Genomic DNA, 22,322 nt, shown 5'->3' on the forward strand with positions numbered 1-22,322 from the left:
ATTTTCCATTCTTTGATTTTCAGTTTTTGTGAATCTTATGTTTTATATATGTCTCTTATGATTCCCATATACCTGACATTTTTAAAATCCAGTCTGATAATTTTTGTCTTTCAAATAGAGATTTTAGTTTTTAAATGTTTATTAAGATTGCTTGTATGTTTTGATTCATTTATATCATCTTATTTTGTGCTTTCTTTTTTCCTGCTTGCTGTATATTTCTGTCATTTTTCTCCTATCTTGTTTTTGATTGAGTTTTTAAATTTCATTTTAAAAATTATATTTGGTTCTTTAAATATGTGGTCAATTTTTATTTATTCTTATTTTTAGATCCTTCTTTTATGTATTTAAACATATTATCCATAATATTTTTACATTTTCTGTAAATGATAGCTTATATGTCTGATGTTCTCCCTTACTTTTACTGTGTTTTGCTCATAGCCTCTATTTCCTTATATGTTCTCTGAACTTCTTTATAAAATTATAGTTGAAGTTCATAGAATTCCTTTGAACCTTGGTGAAGGTGCATTACTCACAAAAGGGTTTGATTTGCACATGCCAACCACCTTGGTGACCTCATTAAAATAAATATCTGACAGTTTTGGACTTCATAGTTAGGGCACTGGTGCTTCAAATTCATGTGAGCACTTGCTCTGGGTTACAAATTCTTAGGGAAGTTGATTTCCTACCTCCACCTAGTACCAAAGTTATCAGAGACACATTTCCTTTCTTTTTCCTCTTATGGTGCAAATGTGTTTCTCTCCTTCACACTGAGCTTACAGTCCTTTGGGGTCCTGCTTTATGCGGGGGTGTCCCATGAGAGTCCCCACTTCGCAAAGGCCTTATTAGCCTTTGTTTTCTGTCTACAGGACTCCTTGGCTCTCAAGTCTACACTGGTCAACAGGACTAAGCATAAGTGGGGCTGCAGTCAGCCTAATCATACTCTGGCTCCTTGTTCTCACTTTGTTTTTGGCACCTGAGGGTTCTTTAATTTCTTTCCAGGTCAGAGGTAAATTTAAAAGGAGTTCTTTTTTTCTCCTTTTGTATTTTGCTTAACATTTTAAATTGTGTTTTTAGTGAGAAGTTTTTCTGTAGTGGGTTGCAAGCAAAACTGCAGGGAAAGTAAGCTGACTCATGTGACCTTTTTCAGATTTTGTTTTTTAAAGATCCATGAGTTGTTTTTCTTTTCCCCCCAAAGCTTGGCACCTGAGCTAACAACTGCTGCCAATCTTTTTTTTTTCTTTCTGCTTTTTCTCCCCAAATCCCCCCCGTACATAGTTGTATATTTCAGTTGTGGGTCCTTCTAGTTGTGGCATGTGGGACGCTGCCTCAGCGTGGCCTGACGAGCAGTGCCATGTCCGTGCTCAGGATCCGAACCAGTGAAACCCTGGGCCGCCGTAGCGGAGCACGTGAACTTAACCACTGGGCCACAGGGCCGGCCCCTAGATTTTTAAAAATTATAAGCTACAATGATTTTTGCAAAGATGTAACATACGGTCTATGTGAACCACTCTTCTTTTCAGACTTGTTGATAAATTAGCAAAATAATAAAGCCAAAATCTTCAGAAAAGCAGATAATAACTGCATATGGGATTACAACTCAAAGATAGAGTAATGAAAAAGAATAATTGTATTGAGAGAGAATTTAATGTCTCCCATGAGATAATATATAGTTTGATGTACACAAGTTAATTTCTTAAAGAATGATCAGTTTGCCAGGAAATGATTTATTTTCCTTTCTTTTTGCTTAATCTATTTCAGAGGAAGATTTTCAATCACTTCTTTCCAATGCCCGAAGGAGCCTTTAGGAAATGTGATTTACGATCTGTATTCTCTGCCATTCTTTAGGCAGAGAATACATATCATAGGCTTGAAATCTAGGATTTTAATACTGTGTCATTCCTTTTTTTTCCAAATTTGCCCCTTATCCACGTGCCCTATCTCAGTAAATGCCGTTATTCGTCCAGTTGTTTAAGCCAGAAACCCAGAAGTCATCCTTGAATCTGCATCTTCTATCAATACTCACATTGATTTTTCAACAAGTTTTATCAGTTCAACTTGTTCAATGTCTCTGGAAGCCATGGGGCTTTGCTCATTCCTATTCTCTCGATTGGATTATGCAACTGGTCTCTTTGTCTTCATTCTTGCACACTTCCAGTAATTCATCAGGATAATTTCTTTTTCTTCAGTTAAGCAAGTAAGTAAATTTAGTGGGTTCTTGAATAAACATAACATATTAGTATTTTCAACACTGATTTAATCTCCAGAGTAGTATTTGGGATTTTTAGGAGCACTGATGCTATTTACTTATAAAGTAACTTAGGCCTAACGTTAAGCACCAGGAATGCTGACAACAATAAGGGAAGATGCTTAACACAGATGTGTGATTCCCATTTTAAACTGAATGGTGTTTTAACAACAAAAAGTGATCGGAGATTTACATTTAGAGACCTGCATCAGGGAAAGAAGATGGAATCTGACAGATTTGGAAGTAATGATTGCAGAAGAAAACAGTCATTTCATGATTCGTATTCCCCTGAGTTAATTCTATACGAAAGTTGATCATGTCAGTTAAGAAAAGGGGAAGAAGAAGGAATTTGGGGGAAGTTCAAGGCAAGTTTATTCATATATGACATGTACTTTAAAAACACAAGTGTTGCATAGAAGGCAATGATCACAAAAGAAAAGTAAAAAAGATACAGTAGGAATCAGATACTATGGCCATACTACTCTGGTTTAAATCCAGGATCACAGCTTTTTATTTTTTAATTAATTAATTAATTAATTAATTTTTTGTGAGGAAGATTGGCCCTGAGCTAACATCTGTTGCCAATCTTCCTCTTTTTGCTTGAGGAAGATTGTCCCTGAGCTAACATCTGTGTCAGTCTTCCTCTATTCTACGTGGGATGCTGCCAAAGCATGGCTTGATGAACAGTGCCAGAATCCAAACCTGCACCCCTGAATCCAAATCTGCAAACCCTGGGCCACCAAAGCAGATTATGTGAACTTAACCACTATGCAACCAGGCCGGCCCCCAGGATCATAGCTTTTTAGATGTGTGACCTTGGCACAGAAACTTAAACTCCCTGTTCCTCTATTCTCTGATTTTAAAAATTGGGAAATTAGGGGGCCGGCCCCATGGCCAAGTGGTTAAGTTCGCGTACTCTGCTGTGGCGGCCCAGGGTTTCACTGGTTTGAATCCTGGCGAGGACATGGCACTGCTCATCAGGCCACACTGAGGCGGCATCCCACATGCCACAACTAGAAGGACCCATAACTAAAAACACACAACAAGCCAGGGGGCTTTGGGAGAAAAAGGAAAAGTAAAATCTTTAAAAAAAAATTGGGAAATTAGTGGTACCTACTTCATAAGAGTTCTTATGAGGATTTATTTAACAAATATATTTAATGCACTGGCCCATAATAATCACTATACAAATGTGAACTATCTTTTCTTAATTAAAATTCACTCAAAAAGTGTCTATCTCCTGTGTGCCTGACTCTGTTTTAGTTACAGTAGGTATAGCTCTGAGCAAAATGATCCCTGCCTTCAAGAATTAACGATAGAGATAGACAATATAAAAGCATTCATGTAAACAAAACAAGAACATTCAGACAGTGATAAACACTAAAAGGAAATAAAGCAGGTCAATATAACAGGGAGTGGCTTGGTTAGGGGTCACAGTGGATAAGGAGAGAAAGTGATAGACGTGAATAACTGACAGGGCTTGCTGATGTATTGTATTAGATTGGTAAAGAGAGTTATTAAGGACAGCTCTTAGTTTTGGTATAAACTACCAGATAGAAATTGGTGACTGTGGTAGGAAGTATAACGGCTCCCCAAAAGATATTCATGCCCTAAAAGACAGATATCATACAAAGTATCTTTCCTGACCTCAATGGGATGAAGTTAGAAATCAATAACAGAAGGAAAACTGGAAAATTCACAAGTTTGTGGACATGAAACAACACACTCAATCAATCAATGGATCAAAGAGGAAATCACAAGGGAAATTAGAAAATATCCTGAGACAAATGGAAACCAAAACACAACATACTTAAACATACAGGACCCAGTGAAAGCAGTGCTATGAGGGACATTTATAGCTATAAACACATTAAAAAAGAAGAAAGCCCTCAAATTAACAACCTAAGTTTACAACTTAAGGAACTAGAAAAAGAACAGAGTAAACCCAAAGCTACCAGAAAGATGGAAATAATAAAGATTAGAGCAAAGATAAATAAAATAGAGAATAGAAAGATAACAAAGAAAATCAACAAACCAGAAGTTGGTTCTTTGCAAAGAGCAATGAAATTGACAAACCTTTGGCTATATTGACTTAGAAAGAAAAAGACAACTGAAAAATCAACAATGAAAGTGGGGACATTACAACTGATGCTACAGAAATAAAAAGGTTTTAAGAAAGCACTATGAACAATGGTATGCTGTCAAACTGGATAACCTAAACGAAATGAACTAATTCCTAGAAACACAAAATCTACCAAGACGGAATCACAAAGAAATAGAAATCCTAGATATACCTATAACTAGTAGAGACTTAATCAGTAATCAAAAATATCCCAACAAATAAAAGCCCTGAACCTTAGGGCTTCACTGGTAAATTGTACCAAACATTTAAAGAAGAACCAACACCATCCTTAACTTTTCCAAAGAAGTGGAGTGGAGGGAAGCCTTCCTAAATCATTCTATGATGCCAGTACTTTCCTGATACCAATGCTAGACAAAGGCACTATGAAAAAAGAAAACTACAGACCAATTTCCCCTATAAAATATTGGTGCAAAAACCCTCGACAAAAATACTAGCAAACCGAATTCAGGAGCACAAAAGGCATCCAAATCAGAAAGGAAGAAGTAAAATTATTTATGTTCACAGATGATATGATCGTATATGTAGAAAACTCTAAAGATTCTACCAAAAAAACCTGTTATAACTAATAAATGAATTCAGCAAATTAGCAGGATACAAATTCAACATACTAAAAGCAGTTGCATTTCTATACATTAACAATAAACAATCTGGAAAGGAAATTAAGAAAACAATTCTGCTTATAATAGCCTCAAAAAGAATAAAATACTTGGGAATTAACTTAACCAAGGAGGTGAAAGACTTATACAATGAAAACTGCAAGACATTACTTTAAGAAATTAAAGAAAACATAAATATATGGAAACACGTCAGGTTCATGGATAAGACTTATTGTTGTCAATATTATCCAAAGCGTCCCACAAATTGAATGCAATTTCTATCAAAAGCCCAATGACCTTTTTTGCAGAAATAAAAAAAATAACTATCTAAAATTAATACGGAATCTTAAGTGACCCTGAATAGCCAAAATCATCTTGAAAAAGAGAAATAAAGCTGGAGACTCACACTTTCTGATTTCAAAACTTACTAGAAAGCTACAGTAATCAAAACAGTGTGCTACTGGCATAAAAACAGACACATAAACCAATGGAATAGAATAGAGATCCCAGAAATAAACCTTCACACATGTGTCCAAATGATTTTCGACAAGGATGCCAAGATCATTCAACAGAGAAAGGACAGTCTTTTAACCAGTGGTGCTGGGAAAAATGAGTATCCACTTGCAGAAAAATGAAGTTGGATTCTTAACTAACACCATATACAAAAATAAACTCAAAATGGACCAAAGATCTAAATGTAAGACCCAAAACTATAAAATTCTTAGAAGAAAACATAGAGCAAAAGCTTCGACACATTAAATTTGGCAATGATTTCTTGGATACGGCACCAAAGGCACAGGAAATAAAAGAAAAATGGACAAATTAAACTTTGTGAAAAGTAAAAACTTTTATGCATCAAAAGACACTATTAACAGAGTAAAAACCCACTGAATGGGAGAAAATATTTGTAAAGCATGTATCTGATTAGGGATTAATACCCAGAATATATAGAGAATGCCTAAAACACATCAACAAAAAAAAAACGTAATTCAAAAATGGGCAAAGGACTTGAATAGACATTTCTCCAAAGAAGATATCCAAAAGCCAACAAGCACAAGAAAAGATGCTCAACTTCACTAATCATCAGGGAAATGCAAATCAAGACCACAATAAGCTATTGCTTCAAACCCATTAGGATGGCTACTATCTAAATAACAGAAAACAAGCATTGGTGAGGATATAGAGAAACTGGAAGCCTTGCACACACTGTTGGTGGAAATGGAAAATGGTATGGCAACTGCAGAAAATGGTATGGCAGCTTCCCAAAATATTGAAAATAGAATTACCATATGATCCAGCAATTCTACTTCTGGATATATATGCAAAAGAATGAAAAGCAGGATCCTGAAGAGATATTTGTATACCCATGATGATAGCAGAATTATTCACAATAGTTAAAACATGGAAGCAACCCAAGTATCCATGGATAGATGAATGGATAAGCAAAATGTGGTATATGCACACACTGGAGTATTATTCAGCCTTAAAAATGAAGGAAATTCTGACACAATCTATAGCATAGACAAATCTTGAAGACATTATTCTAAATGATATAAGTCAGTTACAGAAAGGACAATTACTATATGATTCCACATATGTGAGGTCTGTAGAGTGGTCAAATTCATACAGATATAAAGCATAATGGTGGTTACCAGGGGACAGGGTGGAGTGGGGAATGGGGCGTTATTGTTTAATGGGATAGAGTTTCAGTTTTGTTGGATAAAAACAGTTCTGGGGGCCGGCCCCATGGCCTAGTGGTTAAGTTAGCACACTCCACTTCAGCAGCCCAGGGCTCGCAGGTTCGGATCCAAGGTGCAGACCTAGCACCACTCATCAAGCCAGGCTGTGGCAGCATCTCACATAAAATAGAGGAAGTCTGGTACAGACGTTAGCTCAGTGACAATCTTCCTCACACACACACAAAAAGAGTTCTGGAGACAGATGGTGGTGGTTGTGGTTGCAAAGCAACGTGAATGTATTCAATGCCACTGAACTGCACATTTAAAGTTAACATGGTAAATTTCATGTTATGTGTGTTTTACCACAATTTTTTTAAAAAAGCGTTATTAAGAAAAAAAAGATATCCGTGTTTGAATCCCTGGAACTTAGGAATGCTATTTTACATAGCAAACAAATAAATAAGTAAATAAATGACTGCAGATATGATTAAATTACAGATCTTGAGATGGAGAGATTATCCTGGATTATCCAAGTGGGCCTGAAATGCAATCACACATATCCTCATATGAGGTAGGAAGAGGGAGATTTGAACACAGAAGAAGAGGAGACGGTAATGACACTAGGAAGGCAGATGTTGGAGAGATGTGGTCACAAGCGAAAGAATGCTGATGGCCACAAGAAGCTGGAAGAGGCAAGGAACGAACACTCCCCTCGATTCTCCAGAGAGAGCACGGCTTTGCAGACACCTTGATTTGTGGTCCAGTGAAACTGATTGTGGCCTCCAGAACTGTGAGACAATACATTTCTGTTGTTTTAAACCACCAAGCTTGTGGCAATTGTTGCAGCCATCATAAGACACTAGAATAGTGACATTTACTGTAGTAGAGAAAACTAAAGGAGGAAGAGGTTTCAGCATGGGACGGAAAAAAGCTTTTGATTTAGACTTCTTATTTCTGAGGTGCATATGAGACATTTGATAATTTACATCAAATAAACGAGAAAAGCATTGGGGCTAGATGCAATTCCCCAGGGAGAGAGGATAGCAGGGAAGAGAGAAGGGCCCAGGCTTGAGCCCCACAGTATGGGAACATTTGGAAACCATGTGGAGTTGAGAATCCAACAAAACAGACCAGAAAGGGGCTTCCAACAAGGTAGGGAGCCTCAGGTCTTAGAAGCCAAAAGAAGAAAGTATTTAAAGAACTGAGGAGAGGTCAACAGTTTTGAATATTGTTTATAGGTCAAATCACATGTGAACATCAGATTTGTCAACATGGAGGGCATCTGCTGACCTTGACAAAGGTAGCTACTGTAGAGGGGACACAGAAACAAGACTGGATTGGTTGAAAAGCACGGAAAGTAAGGAATTAGAGACAGCATGCAAATGTCCCATTTGTAAAACTGGCTCGTTTATTTAGCCACATTTGTTAGGTTACTAAACAGCATAGTATAGTGTAGACTTATTTGAGAAAATTCCCTTTCAGACATCAATATTTCTTTCCAGCTTGGAAAAAAAGAAAACATATTCCCAAGTGTAGTAGCCAATTGTCTGCAATTAAATGAATGCACTGAAATTGTCTAGATTTTGCACAGGGTCTCCAATAACAGGGTATTAGAGCTCCAGTATGAATTTGGATCCCTGGGATGATTTACTTGCACTTAAAATGCATTTAAAAACCATAGCAGGTAAAAACAGATAAAACATATATTAGAAATAACAAACTAACAAGTGCATCACACGACAAAGGATTTCTTTTACTGTCCCCTTGCCTCAAATTTTCCTACTCCTAGAAAATTATTTTCCTAATGAGAAAAATAATTCAATCTGAGTATAGACTATTTTCAACATTGCAGAGTAGAAACAATCAGGTAATATAGGGTTATTTTCCATGTATAAGGTGTTTGCCTATTGGAACATTATTTCTTACTTGAGAAAGAATAATGAGGACATTATTTTGTTAAAGAAATGAAGGCTTTCTTTAAGACAATATAAATACCACGTTTAAATTCTGGGAGAAGTTTTAGTCTTTTGCTAGATAGAATCACATTGATCCCTCGAACGGTGGATGCCATGATTCTAACATTCCACATGACTTAGTTTGAAATGTTAATATGGAAGCAATATATATTTTGACAACTTAGTATTTTCCTTCACATATTTAAAAATCATTAATTGGCCTAATTAAAATTGCTGATACAATTCATTCCACAAGCAATACTTAAAAACTTAAAATACTCTCTTCATAGGTGAGTGTACCTGAAGCGAGGTAAGAGAGCATCACTCCTCATTAAAAGAACAAGTCCTTTTACTTTGTACAAATTTTTTTTTAAGACTCCCACAGGATTTCCTAATACTAAAGTAATCATTATATACACACATACACATTATATAGACACACATATACACTGTATATGTGTGTATATATACAAATACACATATGTATTTGCACATGCAATACATATGAAGATATGTACATGTATGTGTGCATATATGAAATAAATATATATATAAAATATATTTACATATATGCATATATATGAAATAAAACATACCCAAATCCTCCAATGAGTGTTTTTTCTTGTTTTGTTTTGTTTTTTGCTGAGGAAGACTGGCCCTGAGCTAACATCTGCACCCACCTCCCTCTACTTTTTGTATGTTGGACGCCTGCCACAGCATGGCTTGCCAAGCCATGCATAGGTCTGCACCCAGGATCCAAACCTGTGAACCCCAGGCCACCAAAGCAGAACATGTGAATTTAACCACTGTGCCACTGGGGTGGCCCCAAGTGTTGTTTTTATTTGAACATGGACTAACATGTGGAAGCAATTTATATACCCCCCAAAACATATAGACAAGTAGATTGCTTTTGCTCCTGGGAAGTCCCTGGGAGAGAAGGAAAGAAAGTCTGACTTGCTATGACAAGAGGTGCTTCCTGGGAAATTCAAACACGTAACTAGAAACAGACTAATGTCCTTGTCATCACAGAGCTCTCAGGGCAGGGAGCTGGGCTGGCACTTGGATGGGCTCTGTGTCTGTAGCACAGGTTACCTAAATAGCTGTGTGCTGGCTTCTCCTCCACAACTTTGATTCTTCTTGCCCCAGCAGGTATCACCAGCACTTCCACATAACCTGCAAGAGTCAACAAAACAGGAAATAAATCTTGAGTTTTCATAAGATCTCTTTTCTTAATTGATTTGCTCTCTTTTGCTTTCTTTTGGTTTTGGTTTTTGCTATATTTCAATACCTATGTAAAGAAAACATTTAGTGTATAAAAGCTGTCATAATTTCAAACGGAGAAGTTTCTCAGAAAGATATTGAGTTTATCAAGGGCAAATAGGCCATTGTATCTTTATGTAAAAAAGCTCAATGATATCTTATGAATTGTCAGAGAAAAAAAAAAAAAGCAGAATAGAATAGCCCAGTTAGAAACAGTGAAATATGGAGCAGAGCAAATAACGTCAGATTCTGCTTGTGGAACACCTTGAAGACAGAAAGTGTGGGAAAGAAGGAAATGCAGCTGGAGAGAACACAGCTGGCGGGAAACCGGGTCCTGGAGTAGCTGGGTATAGGACAAGGCAGACCAAGCACTCCCTCAGGAGATTAACAGAGGGTTTGAGACTGCGGCTGGAGTAAGTGAGTAAGCGAGTAAGCATCAGGCCACACCAAGCAATCTAGTGTCACCCCAGGTGTCAGACAGCTAGAAGCAAGACACAATTAGGTGTTTCTTAGGAAAGGTTTTTCAGCAGAGGTGAGGGATGTAACTCTTGAAGTGTAATAAGATGATAAGATAAAGTGGGACAGAATAGGGAGTGTGCAGAAAAAGTCAAAATCAAAATCAAGACTTCATTTAGTGCAGAATAGTGATAGAGAGGGTAAATGCCTACTTTTGGCTGAATAGTTATGTTTTAAAATTATATTAAAATAATATTTAATATTCTTGTTAGTATTTCTGAGTAGCTCCATATATCTGATAAAAGTCTAATTTCAAAGCTACTATTAAGAAGGCACAATAGCTAATCCCTGAGTTGTCTCCTGTTGATTAATGATTCAAATTCCTGAGACCATTTACAATTATTTGGTGTATACCAAAGGTAGAATACCCCCCATCTGGAAGTGGGTGGAATTAGAGGCATGTTTTTTTCGAATCATAATTTCCATTAGTGAACATTGCTTATTCAATGTAACCATTTTTAGTAACACCAAACCATACAAGCCCTATCATTTTGTTGCATGAACAAAATAGGCAGCAATGAAAATAGAAACAAATGCTTTCTGTCTATTTGCACATAGCAGTAAGGGAAGGTCTGAGCACTCAATGAACTTATAATCGAATTGGAAAGACTAGGCACAAATACCTTGTCTAAATATGAGTTAAATAAAACTTCAAAAATTATGCTAGAAAGAGCATATGCAAAACGATATTATTAATTTCTGGCTGAAGAATATAAACCAACGTTCTGTAAACTGTCCTCCTCTGATCACATCACCATTCAAAAGGTTTGCTGCTATTTTTAACTCACTTAAGTAGGATTTTTTTTTTCCTTTTAAATGGTTATATACATTACTCATGTTTGAGAAACACTGGCATCAGCCAGAATCACTATGATTCAGAGGATAGAACATTTCATGTAGTCAAGGACAGCTTCACAAAGAAGTAAAATAGATGAACTGTCTTTGAAGCATGGATGGGATTTGGACATACACAGAAAAAGGATAAGTTCACTGTATTTAAAGAAAAGTAAGGGAGTAAGTAGTATTTTTAGTAGCATAAATGAAATAATTCTGACAGAATGAGAAGATGTAAGAAGATGGCTCTATTAAAAAAAGTTTAAACGCATGCCCAGGATACTGAATTTATCAATTCAAAGCTACTGAACCTTCTGTAGGAAGGAACTTGGCAGTTAGATACTGGTTTGGAGAGGCTTTCTCTGACAGCAATATGCAGCATGCTCAGCGATACAGTTGTGGATAATAGTGCCAGGAGGTTAACACAACCGGGAAGTTAATGTAAAAATCCAGGGGTAGTAGCAGCTAAGGTAGAAAATCCAGAGGGCAAGGCAAAGAAAATAAAATTCTGAACATGAGAACCAAGAGAAAGTGCGGGAAATAAACATTGAAAACAATGCTTAGCTAGTACTTATGTGAGAATGGGGCCCTTGTTTACAGGAACATGGAAGTCAAGTATTGGTAATAATGTGGTAAGCTCGGCTTTGCAATTTGTACTTAACAAAATGGTATAACACATTAGTAAAAATATCCAGTAAGAATTATAGAACATCTGGAACTCCATAGAAAGGCCAGGCTATGGAAGTATCTTTGTGAGGAGTCTTTGCAGAGGCAGTAATTTAAGTGATGGGAGTAAGTGGAGAAAATTGAGAGAGAACTCAAGGACTCAACGTTGGTGACAGTCACAGTTTTTAAGAGAGAGATTGAGAATAAATCAGGAAAGAATACAGAGAATAAATAATCATGAGAAGGAGAAGATCTATTTTATTTATTTATTTATTTTTATTATATTGCTGAGGAAGATTTGCTCTGAGCTAACATCTGTGACAATCTTCCTCTATTTTGTATGTGGGTCGCTGCCATAGCCTGGCTGATGAGTGGTGCAGGTCCACACCCAGGATCCAAACCTGTGAACTTGGGCTGCTGAAGCGTACGTAGCACACCAAACTTAACCACTAGGCCATGGGGCCACTCCCCTGGCTATTTTATTATAGTGAGATCTTATGGATTAGAATATCTCAACAAGAGTTGTTGGTCAGCTGTGTGAAAAGAGAAAAATGACAAAGGAGAGTCCACTGGATGTCATGGTCAAGAGGTAACTGTTAACCTCTGAGCAAATGAATTTAGTAAAGTATGTGGAGAAGATATAGATGTTAAAAAACAAGAGTAGGGGCCAGCCCAGTGGCGTAGTGGTAAAGTTCGTGTGCGCTGCTTCAGTGGCCTGGGGTTCATGGGTTCAGATTCCAGGTGTGGACCTACACACCACTCATCAAGTCATGCTGTGGTGGCAAGACTGGCAACAGATGTTAGCTCAGGACCAATCTTCCTCACCCAAAACAAAAGAAGGAGAAGAAGAAGAGTAGAGAGAGAAAAGTAGAGGTAGTAACTGTACATTCCTGTTAGAGTTTAGCAGTAAACTCAGAGGTATGTTGTACATTAGGACAATGGTTACATCCAAGTTTATGGTTATATCAAGAGAAATTCTCTATTATTCAATTGTAACATCTTGGAGGACAGGTGAGTTAGACTGAGTTTAAAAAAGAAAGAGAAGGAGAAAAATATTAATCAAAGACATTTGATGAGAGATAGCCAATGACTAGGGGCCTAGATATTTTTTGATAAATAAGCCATTTAACACAATTGAGAATTAAGTTCTTTTAAGAAGTAAATATAAGAGTGGCTATTTCCAAGCGTAGAAGTTGGAATAAAGCCTGTAATGTCAACGTTATATATTTGATCCTCTTGTTAGACAGCTTCCTTTGTACTCAGGAACATCCTACTTTAAACCAGAGATCCCATTCTGAATAAGCCATCTTAAAATGCCAATAGCAATCATTATCTTCATGGTAGTAATAATGATAAATGCCACATTTTGAACAATTGCTATGTGCTAGTCACTATTGTAGGTAACTTACATAAATTATTACATTTAACTATAATGATAACATCTAAGGTAGATAATACATTTCCTATTTAAAAGATGAGAAAATAAAGGTACAGAAAAAAAACAAACCTCCTGCAAGACTACATTGTCAGTAATTAGCTGATGCAAACTTTGAACTTAGATTTGTCTGATGCAGTCCTTCCAGCTATGACCTACGGCTACGATTTCATAAAACAGAATACACAACACTATGACTCTCCTACTGCTGTGGCAAAGACCATGTGTTCCTTATACAGGATGAGTATCATCATCTCTTATACTAAGAATAACACAATTTATGCCTATTTTCTTCTTAGTGTATATTGATAACTAAGTTCCATAACTAGCCAAATACACATTTATTTTTAAAAATTCCTTTAAAAAAATTATCCCCTGGCTAGGCAAGTTACAATGAAAGACATGATAAATGTACTAAGAAAAGCAAACAAAACCTTCCTCTTAAGTTTATTTTCTAACTCCAACCAAAATGATTTAGCAAACTCTAAACAGAGCGCAGGGATTGAAAACACCCACATGTGTCCACACATGTGTTACGCATACAATATACACAGTGTGCCTAGCCAACTGGACCCAATAAGGCTGCAATTCCTTCAAGAAATCCTAGGAAGTCCATAAACTATAAGGATAAAACTGTCTCAAGAGAAATGAATACAACATTCCTAAAGTCACAAGCAGATGAAGCCCATGATATAATGAAGGGCTGGTACAGATTTTTGTTTTTTAAAGTTCTTCACAATATAATGTTTCATTATTAATTAACAAATAGTAATGTATCACAAGCTATGCTGGTCATTGGAAATATGGTGTTGAACAAAACAGCCATAATATTTTTCCTCATTGATTTTAAAGTCAGAGCTATACGGTACAGATTCAAATACAGTAAGCATCACTAAACTAGTTGTTAGCAATAGGAGGGGAAAGTTCTTCAGGTACACTTCACTGAAAAAGTGACATCTGAACTGAGGTCTAAGTGATGTCTAGGAATTAACCAGAGAAAGATAAGAGGAAGCTAACAAAAGCATATTTTTACATGCAAGGTGCTAGAGTGAGCACGGTCAGTTTGAGCATCTGTAAGAAATCTGGTGGCTGCAGCTTAGAGAAGGAAAGGAACCTTGCTGTGAGGTGATGCCAGAGAAATAGGTAGGGACAACACCATGAAGGACCTATGGTCCAAGTTAAGAATTCTAGTTTCTTCCCTGTGAGCAATGTGAAACTAGAATTGAGTTGTAAGGAACAAAGTAACATTATTAGTGTCTTATATTCCCAATACCTTAGGCATCTCAGACATTTTCCAAATAACAGATGTCATCAATATAACTTATCTATAGCAAACAAACAAACAAACAAAAGTAGAAATTAAAGTGCAATAAAAACAAAGGAGGTTTGAAGTAGGAATCTGGGGAAAAATATATCCACATAACTGCAGTCAGAATGAAAAGCGTCACTCATTTAACTGGTATTTCTGTTTTCTATGCTTGGTGGAAAAAGAAAGTGTTACTACAATTAAATAAAGATATCAGTGTTGAATGTGCATCAGTATTCTTCAGTGAACTGTTTCCATGCATATTAAATAAATTTGCAAGAACATTCTTCAAAAATTCTAGTATCTTTAAATCTCTTTGATCTTTCAGACTTTATTTGAACTTCAGCACTATAAAAACCTCTCCCATCACAATCATGTCGAAAAGCTTATTATAATTGCACTTCTTAGTTGAAAGTCTGGGAGCCTGTTACAGTGAAGTATGACTTTTCTAAACGAGTTCTGGCAGATTTTGACTTGTAGGATCTGGCACCTTTTTTCACAGCTTAGGAGATTGAGATTTTGATCTGCAATTTACCCTGGGCCTTAGTTATTTTTAGGCTTCAAGATCTTCAAGCTCACTTATCTTTAATTCTGCTGGGGCCTAGCAAAAGGTTATATGCAACTTTAGAGGGCTGTGTCTAATTTTCTTTTCTGAAGGATTCTTTTATCTAGAATGAACTCAGTTTTCTTGATTATTCAAACATAAATGGCTTGTTCTTTGTATAAGACATATTTTAGTCTCAGGTTTTCTCATATATTAACAAGAAAGGAATTTAAAATAGGAAAAAGTTGATGTACGGAAAATAAGCATAGTAATGATGAAAGTATAATCATCAATACTAAGATAGTTCCATAGACTGAAGTTCAGGTAGGACACTAATGTAAACACAGAAATGTCTGCTTCCTCCCGGTAAACTTGAGGACCCAGGTATAAAGCATTTTCTGTATATAAAGCATAATTGTGGGTCATTATATTTCAGTATAGATAATATCACTTTTGTTGTGGATCACTTTAAAATGCACACTACACAGGTTGTTCCTAATCATTTCATCCTCAAACCTCCCGAGTATTAGTATTTACAGATGATGAAACAAAAGAAGAGAGGATTACTTCCCACCATTAATCTATGTGGACCATGATCCCACATCTTCTGCCTCCCCCTGTTACTGTTTCCACTATGGTACCCTGCTGTAGACTCTCTGTTTCCAAAAACTTAGTCCCTTCAAATTTAGTAAAAAATTAAGAAAAGAAAATGGAAAGCTGAAACCCTGAAGATTAATACTCTCAATAGTTGCTTCAGGCTGTTACAAATAATTATTCTCTGTTAGACATCATGCTTTGCATTAGAGAATAAAGTCTGTAGAAAGCTGATGATATTAGCCAATGCAAATTAGATTATTCCCTTGCTGCTCCAATTTATTAAATGCACAACAGATGACTTCATATTTTCATTACTGGGAAAGGGACTTGTTAGAATTTCTGGCTCGTATCACATTGTATATCGTCGCGAAAAATCATTCAATACCCATTACAAAAGTCTTCAACAGAATCAGAACTGTGATTTCTAAGTCAAGTTCAATGTAATCTTTGTCCCAAAGATTATGCCAATAATAAATTAAAAAAAAAAATACCTGCTCCTCTGGTGTGATTAAAATCTCCTTTAATGATTTTGCATGATTTTCCATTGCCATTGCATACACCACAATGATCTTCCCTTGCAAGAGACCCTAATAAACCATCACAGCCAACTTTCTGTAACAAGAGAATGACAGTACATCATAAATTGAGTTTTCTCTTTTTCCTTTTTCTTTTTCAATCACTAATTTAGGACAAACCTAGTCTCTACAAACTAGACATATTTAATTGACCAACTAGTAAAATGTCATATTCTCTGGTGCAAACTAATATATCAAGCTCATGTCAAATATTATCTGTAAAGTAACCAAATAGCAAGATAGTGATGAGAGTATTTTTCTTGTATTAAGAATTAAATGATATCCTAAAGCAATTTGGAAAAATATTGAGACAAATGCAAGTTATATAAATCCCAAAGGAAATCACATTTCTATTAAATATAACATGATTAATCTAATTCATTCTATTCAACAGAGAACATATATACTTCATTATATGGATGGCTTCACTTCTAAAGTGCTTGCAAAGCAAATGCTGAATATTAAATATTAGCTTTTTGAGAGCCAAACATAAATGTTTATTTTCACTACAGTTCACAAATAAACTTCTATCCCCACCTTCTTTGGCATCTAGCCCACGAATGTTAGTAAGAACTGCTGACAATCCACGGCTGCTTTATGAAAATATGAACAGGGAATTTATTTTCATATGCCCCCGGAAGAATTATGTTAATATGAATCTTCTGAGATTAAGCCACTGACTCTTTTCTAGTGAATAATGTTGGTCTTCCATTGATGTTCTGAAAATATGATCATTCTTTGCAAAGTTGTGCATACTCAAAGGGTAGAATTTAATATGTGTATACCGTCAGAAATAAATGGTAGGATTACATAATTACTCCTAATCAAGAAGGAGTTGCTTCTTGATTGCTTCCAATGTAACTGATGATATATTTATTTATAAAAAGTTATAACTATTTTAGACACATTTTAAAAATACTAAATAAAACAGAAACAAAATCAGTGTCTTTTTCTCTGGTTGGTATTGGTGGTACTGGGGTGGGGGAAGGAAGCCGATTATAAAATGGAGCTGCAGGATGATCATCCTGAGAAAGCAAAAATCACATTAAACCTGCATAATATAGCATGCTTTCCTTTTGTCAAGAGGGGTGTAATCAGTGTCAAGAGGTAGACAAAGTAATGCATTAGTGGAGAACTCTGACCAGCAAATCAAAGCTTATTCAGGGGAAAATAAAGAGAATGTCTTTGGATGAAAGAGGTGGCCCCCATAGGAAATTCTCAAAATACAACAAAGGTATACAAAAGTTCACTAAGCAGGAGTCATGCAAAGATCTGGGAGTCCTGGGGTGAGGTGGAAAAAAAAAATCTCTTCTTCATGTACAAATGAGGAAAAAATTTAGAGTCGAGTTTAGAATGGTTGTGAAACGATAAAAGTACTTTTACTGCTCTATCCCTAACATCCAGCTTGTTTCTTGGCAAATACAATAAATCCAACAACTAATAGTTAAATGACTGAATAAATTAGTATCTAGTAGTTTCTTAGTTTTTTCTAACCCTTGTAACTGGAATATTACAAGCCCGTAAACCTAAAATGAAAGTCAGGGATAGACATAATGCCATGGCTCAATAATCATGTAATTTTAGAATAAGAACCAAAGACTGTGTTTTGTAACTGGTAGTCTCAAGTATCCACATTTATCAAAATATGCTCATATAACTCCAAAAGTTGAGGATGAATGACTTTGAGAAGGCAATGCTGTTTAACTGGTGACAGGTACCTGAAGTACCACTGGTATGCTAGAGATGGGTGGATAACAAAATACAGAGTAGAGCTTCCTCTAGCCTTTTCCACAATGGAAATGTCAGAGAGCCAAACTGGGTCACCAGGAGAAAACTGTCTATTTTCAATTTCCCTCCTCAGTCCACTCACCAAGGTTGGAATTGTACACTCAGCTTTGGTGCTATATATTTTGTGATAAAACAAGACACTCTAGCCAAACCCAATACATAAAGGGTTGTCAGAAAGAAAAAAGAAACATGTTTTTAATTATATTGAAAGACTGAATGAAGCATTTTAGTTAAAAAGCCAGAATCATAAACTATTCCAATGTTCTCAGAAGTCACAATCCATTTCAGCGAACTTTAACTTAATTATAATCATCAGATTCACATAGCACTTACACATAATTTTTTGTTGTTGTTGCTCTAATTTTAATATCTACCTAGGGACTCTGTAAAAGATCTGGCTTATACAATACTTTTAAGTGAAAAGCACAGCAATTTAGGGTATTGTATTTTGCATGTACAGTTAGGAAAATAATTTTTTAAAATAAATTCTTTTAAGACATACGCTAATCTGACACATTTACATATAATGACGAAATAAGGTTAAAAGCTTTAATTCCATAACATACAGATCTGAAAACAAAATATGTATACGTAAGTACCTGCAATGATATTTTTACAGACAAATGAAAAACTACATTTCAGGTTATTGTCATATTCTGTTAAAGAATAAAGGAAATTAATATGTAATTAGAGTGTTTTTTTATGCCAATGGGATTACATGATTCTGTGATTTCAACTTTATAGCATGCTGGCAAAATACAGAATCTTAGAGCTGGTAAAGCATTTAAGTTTCGCACTGCTTCTAAGTTTTTACCCAGAAGTACACAGACCTCTATTGGTTCACAGATTGATCCATCCATGGTTTGTAATTGTTTTCAAATTTGGCACATATGCATGTGGCGTGCGTGTGTGTGTGGTCAGATGTGCAGTTTTCTGGGAAAAAAGCAAACTCTTCATCAAATTCTCAAAGGAGTATACTGCACAAAGTCAATGACCATTTGTGTAACAACTTCATTTTACAGATTAGTTAATGGGCATATACATATTTTAAACGATTTTTCCCAAGAACATGGTTTCCTAGTGGCTCTCAAGGATTCAGTGCTGCTCCACTCAGATATTTCTTTAGTAACTAAAGGACTTATTTCCCTGCCATGCATGAGAAGTTTATTAGCTGATGGCTCTTGGCCATCAGCACTTTTCAGAAATTGCCTCGCCTGAAGAAAAGTGCCTTTCCCAAGGTCTCATCCCCTTCCTTAGGCAGCGTGCATCCAAACGTGAGTAGACACTGGGGGAAAAATGCCTGGTTTTATCACCCCAAATAGGGACAAGTCTGAAGCGCCATCCCAGCTTGGACGCTCGCCACAGGGTCAGCTGAGGTCCCATGGTGACTGTACCACAGCCATTTCTCCCTGTGCCAATCTTGCCTCCTTCCTCTGCCCACATAGATGTTTATCATGGAAACACTTGGCATTGAACTTCTGCTTATTAACCTTCCAGGGGAAGCCAACTTGAGATAGCGACAGAGCTAAAACCAGCAACTTCTAAGTTCTAGCCTTTGATCTTCCACTATGCTGTTCATACTCACTTTAACAGAATCTCTACTTTTCTAAAGATAAATAAAAAAGAGCACATAAATGCAAGCAGGAGATGCAGATTATTTTTTAAAAGGAAGAGTAAGGCAAATTAAAGGTTTAAGTATTATATAAAAATTGAATGTACATTTAAAAATCAGTTGATTCAAGTATGTTGAAAATACTTTAATATTAAGTGAGTAATAGGACTGATTTTATAGATTTTTGCCACAGGCTCAGTCTTGGACAAAAGACATGGAGAACTGGAGTGTTTGAATTTTTGGTCTGGAATGTTTTGAAACAAAATGCCCGAAGTGTTGCAATTTTAGACCTGTAATATGTACATTTCAGAATAGAAATTTCAGATTCTTTCAGCTAGTAATTGATATTACAGTTTATTTAGTCCAGACCCTTCATTAGACAGACGAAGAAATGAAGTTTCAAGCTAGATGAGACTTGCTCAAGATCACAGTTGAGTCAGGACTACATCCAAATCTTTTGAATCTTCGTGCGGAGCTTTCCCCCATACTGTGCAGCTGCTCAGTGGTCCCGCAATCCTCCCTCAGCACAGACATTCTCCCTTTGGACGGTCTTACCTGACACCTGCCATTTGCACAGATATCTAATCCCTGATATCCACAAGAAGTTCCATCCATCACTTTTTCTGATAGAAGAATAGGCTGTTCTTTTCCAACAGGAGAGCAAAACAAGGCACAGGGTTTTTCTACACACAGAGTGGATTAAAAAATGAACAAAAGTCACTTCATAAGCATTTTTATTTCAAGGTTTATTTTCCAGAACAGTTGAATAAAAATATAATTTTATGTTAATTGAGTAATGTAATACTAGAGTAGACTATACTAGAGGGTTATTATGAGGAGTAAATGAGATAATGCCTGGGGGTAAAAAGATATTCAATGAATATTGATCTTCTTTTTAAGAAATAGGTCTTCAAATTATTTTTAAAACATATCACTTATTTTTCTGGCACTAAACCCATACCACACACAAACCAATCATTCTTCCTGAAAAATATTTTGCATACGCCCATTTTTTGCTCCTATCTTTTGGAATGAACTCCCTTTTATCTTAAGTACAGATCAGAATTCTGCCTATTTAAGATTTACTTTATTCATGAAGCCTTTCTTGATGTCTCACTTCTAAATTCAAATACATTAATTTTCATTCCTATACATTTGGCATTTTCTAATTGAAAAATTACTACAGGGAAAAAGAAGCACTTCTAAGATGAGCAATTTGCGTAAGATTTTCCATTACGAGGATGTTCAGAAATGCAATACAATCCCACGAGAACATCCACTGGTATGGACAATTGCTGAAGTGCTAGCTAGAACTCATGCCCCTTTATTGCTTACTCAGAAAGCATATCAGTATATACACATCTAGGTTGAGAACCACTGTTCTAGGTAAAGAATCCTTGAATGGCTGGCAGTCCTCTTCAGTGCTTCATTAAGCAATAAGGCTGGTTACAGTCAAAACACTTGCCTGTTATGCTCAAAGAGTGGCAAAATATTTTTAAAGTGCTGTTTCTATTTCTAAGCATCCTTCAGAGGAGCTGTAGTATTTGGTAACACCAGTAGTAGAATTATCCAAATCTGAAACTTCAGAGCAATTTCCATGCTGCATTACTACTCCATTGGCTCGACACCAGTCAGTCCCTTTACTGTTTATTAAGCTCATATAAATAGAATGGAAAATAGTTTACAGCCTCTGACACTGATCTTCGCTTATGTCTTCAGTAAAGTTCCACGTATGCTGATGGGATTCTATAAATACCAAATAACAGCCAGAGGCAGGGAACAGGGTATCACTTTGCAAAGAGAAGACAGACAGTTAAATGAGCCTTCAGAACTGAACATTTCAAACAGTTTTCACATGTGGCTTCTGAATACTGCTCTGAACAATTTTGGGGAGTTGGAACATGGCCTTTAATGTGCATGGTTTTGAAATTTCCCTTTAAGATGCCATTATAAGCCGCAATAAAGCATTTCAGTGTGCTCTCACACCTCAAAGTAGGTTATGTTTATTCAATGACCGCTTACTATGTCATATCTTTGGACCTAAAAACAGCTGCTATAATTGCAACACTTTAAAAGTGGTATATATATAATTCTTTTTCTGGAGTATTCATTGAAGAGAGGAGCAAACCAGATATATGAATAATGTTGAAAGGAGTTTGTCTAGAAAATTCCATTCACATTCCAAGCGAGAATTCAGATAAAAATCTTTGTATTTCTCCTTTTACAACATATTGTCAATTCACTGTGCTTGCTTTAGCTTTACAGATGACATAAACATTTGATACCAATCTTCCTTCCCGGAGCATACCCTCGAGACTGTGACTTTATAGTGATCCATGGAACATGCCAGTTCTTGGCAGGCAGGCTCTGTCTTGATTTAAGGGACCAACCCTTTCCAAGATATGCATTAAACATGGATTTCAGCCAAATTTCAGCACAGAGTATGCAAAATACCTGCATGTGAAAGACATGTATCTTTTTTCTCTAAAAAAATGTTCACTACTGCATTGATACTTTCCACTTCATTATTCTAGCCATAGATTCATGTATTACATAAGAATGACAGAAATA

The 22,322-nt window shown here is 36.1% G+C and overlaps 1 protein-coding gene across 1 annotated transcript in view; it reads right to left on the minus strand.

Moving 5' to 3' along the window:
- ADAMTS19 (ADAM metallopeptidase with thrombospondin type 1 motif 19) overlaps nt 1-22,322 on the minus strand; it is a 237,160-nt gene that overhangs the window by 60,109 nt on the left and 154,729 nt on the right. The window contains exons 14-16 of the mRNA XM_044743732.2: nt 20,307-20,434; nt 16,268-16,388; nt 9,711-9,791 (exon numbers count right to left, since the gene is read on the minus strand). Of these exons, the coding sequence (XP_044599667.2) occupies nt 9,711-9,791; nt 16,268-16,388; nt 20,307-20,434 (330 nt within the window). The remainder of the gene's footprint in view (nt 1-9,710; nt 9,792-16,267; nt 16,389-20,306; nt 20,435-22,322) is intronic.

This window comes from Equus asinus, chromosome 9, assembly GCF_041296235.1.
Source record: "Equus asinus isolate D_3611 breed Donkey chromosome 9, EquAss-T2T_v2, whole genome shotgun sequence".
NCBI lineage: Eukaryota > Metazoa > Chordata > Mammalia > Perissodactyla > Equidae > Equus > Equus asinus.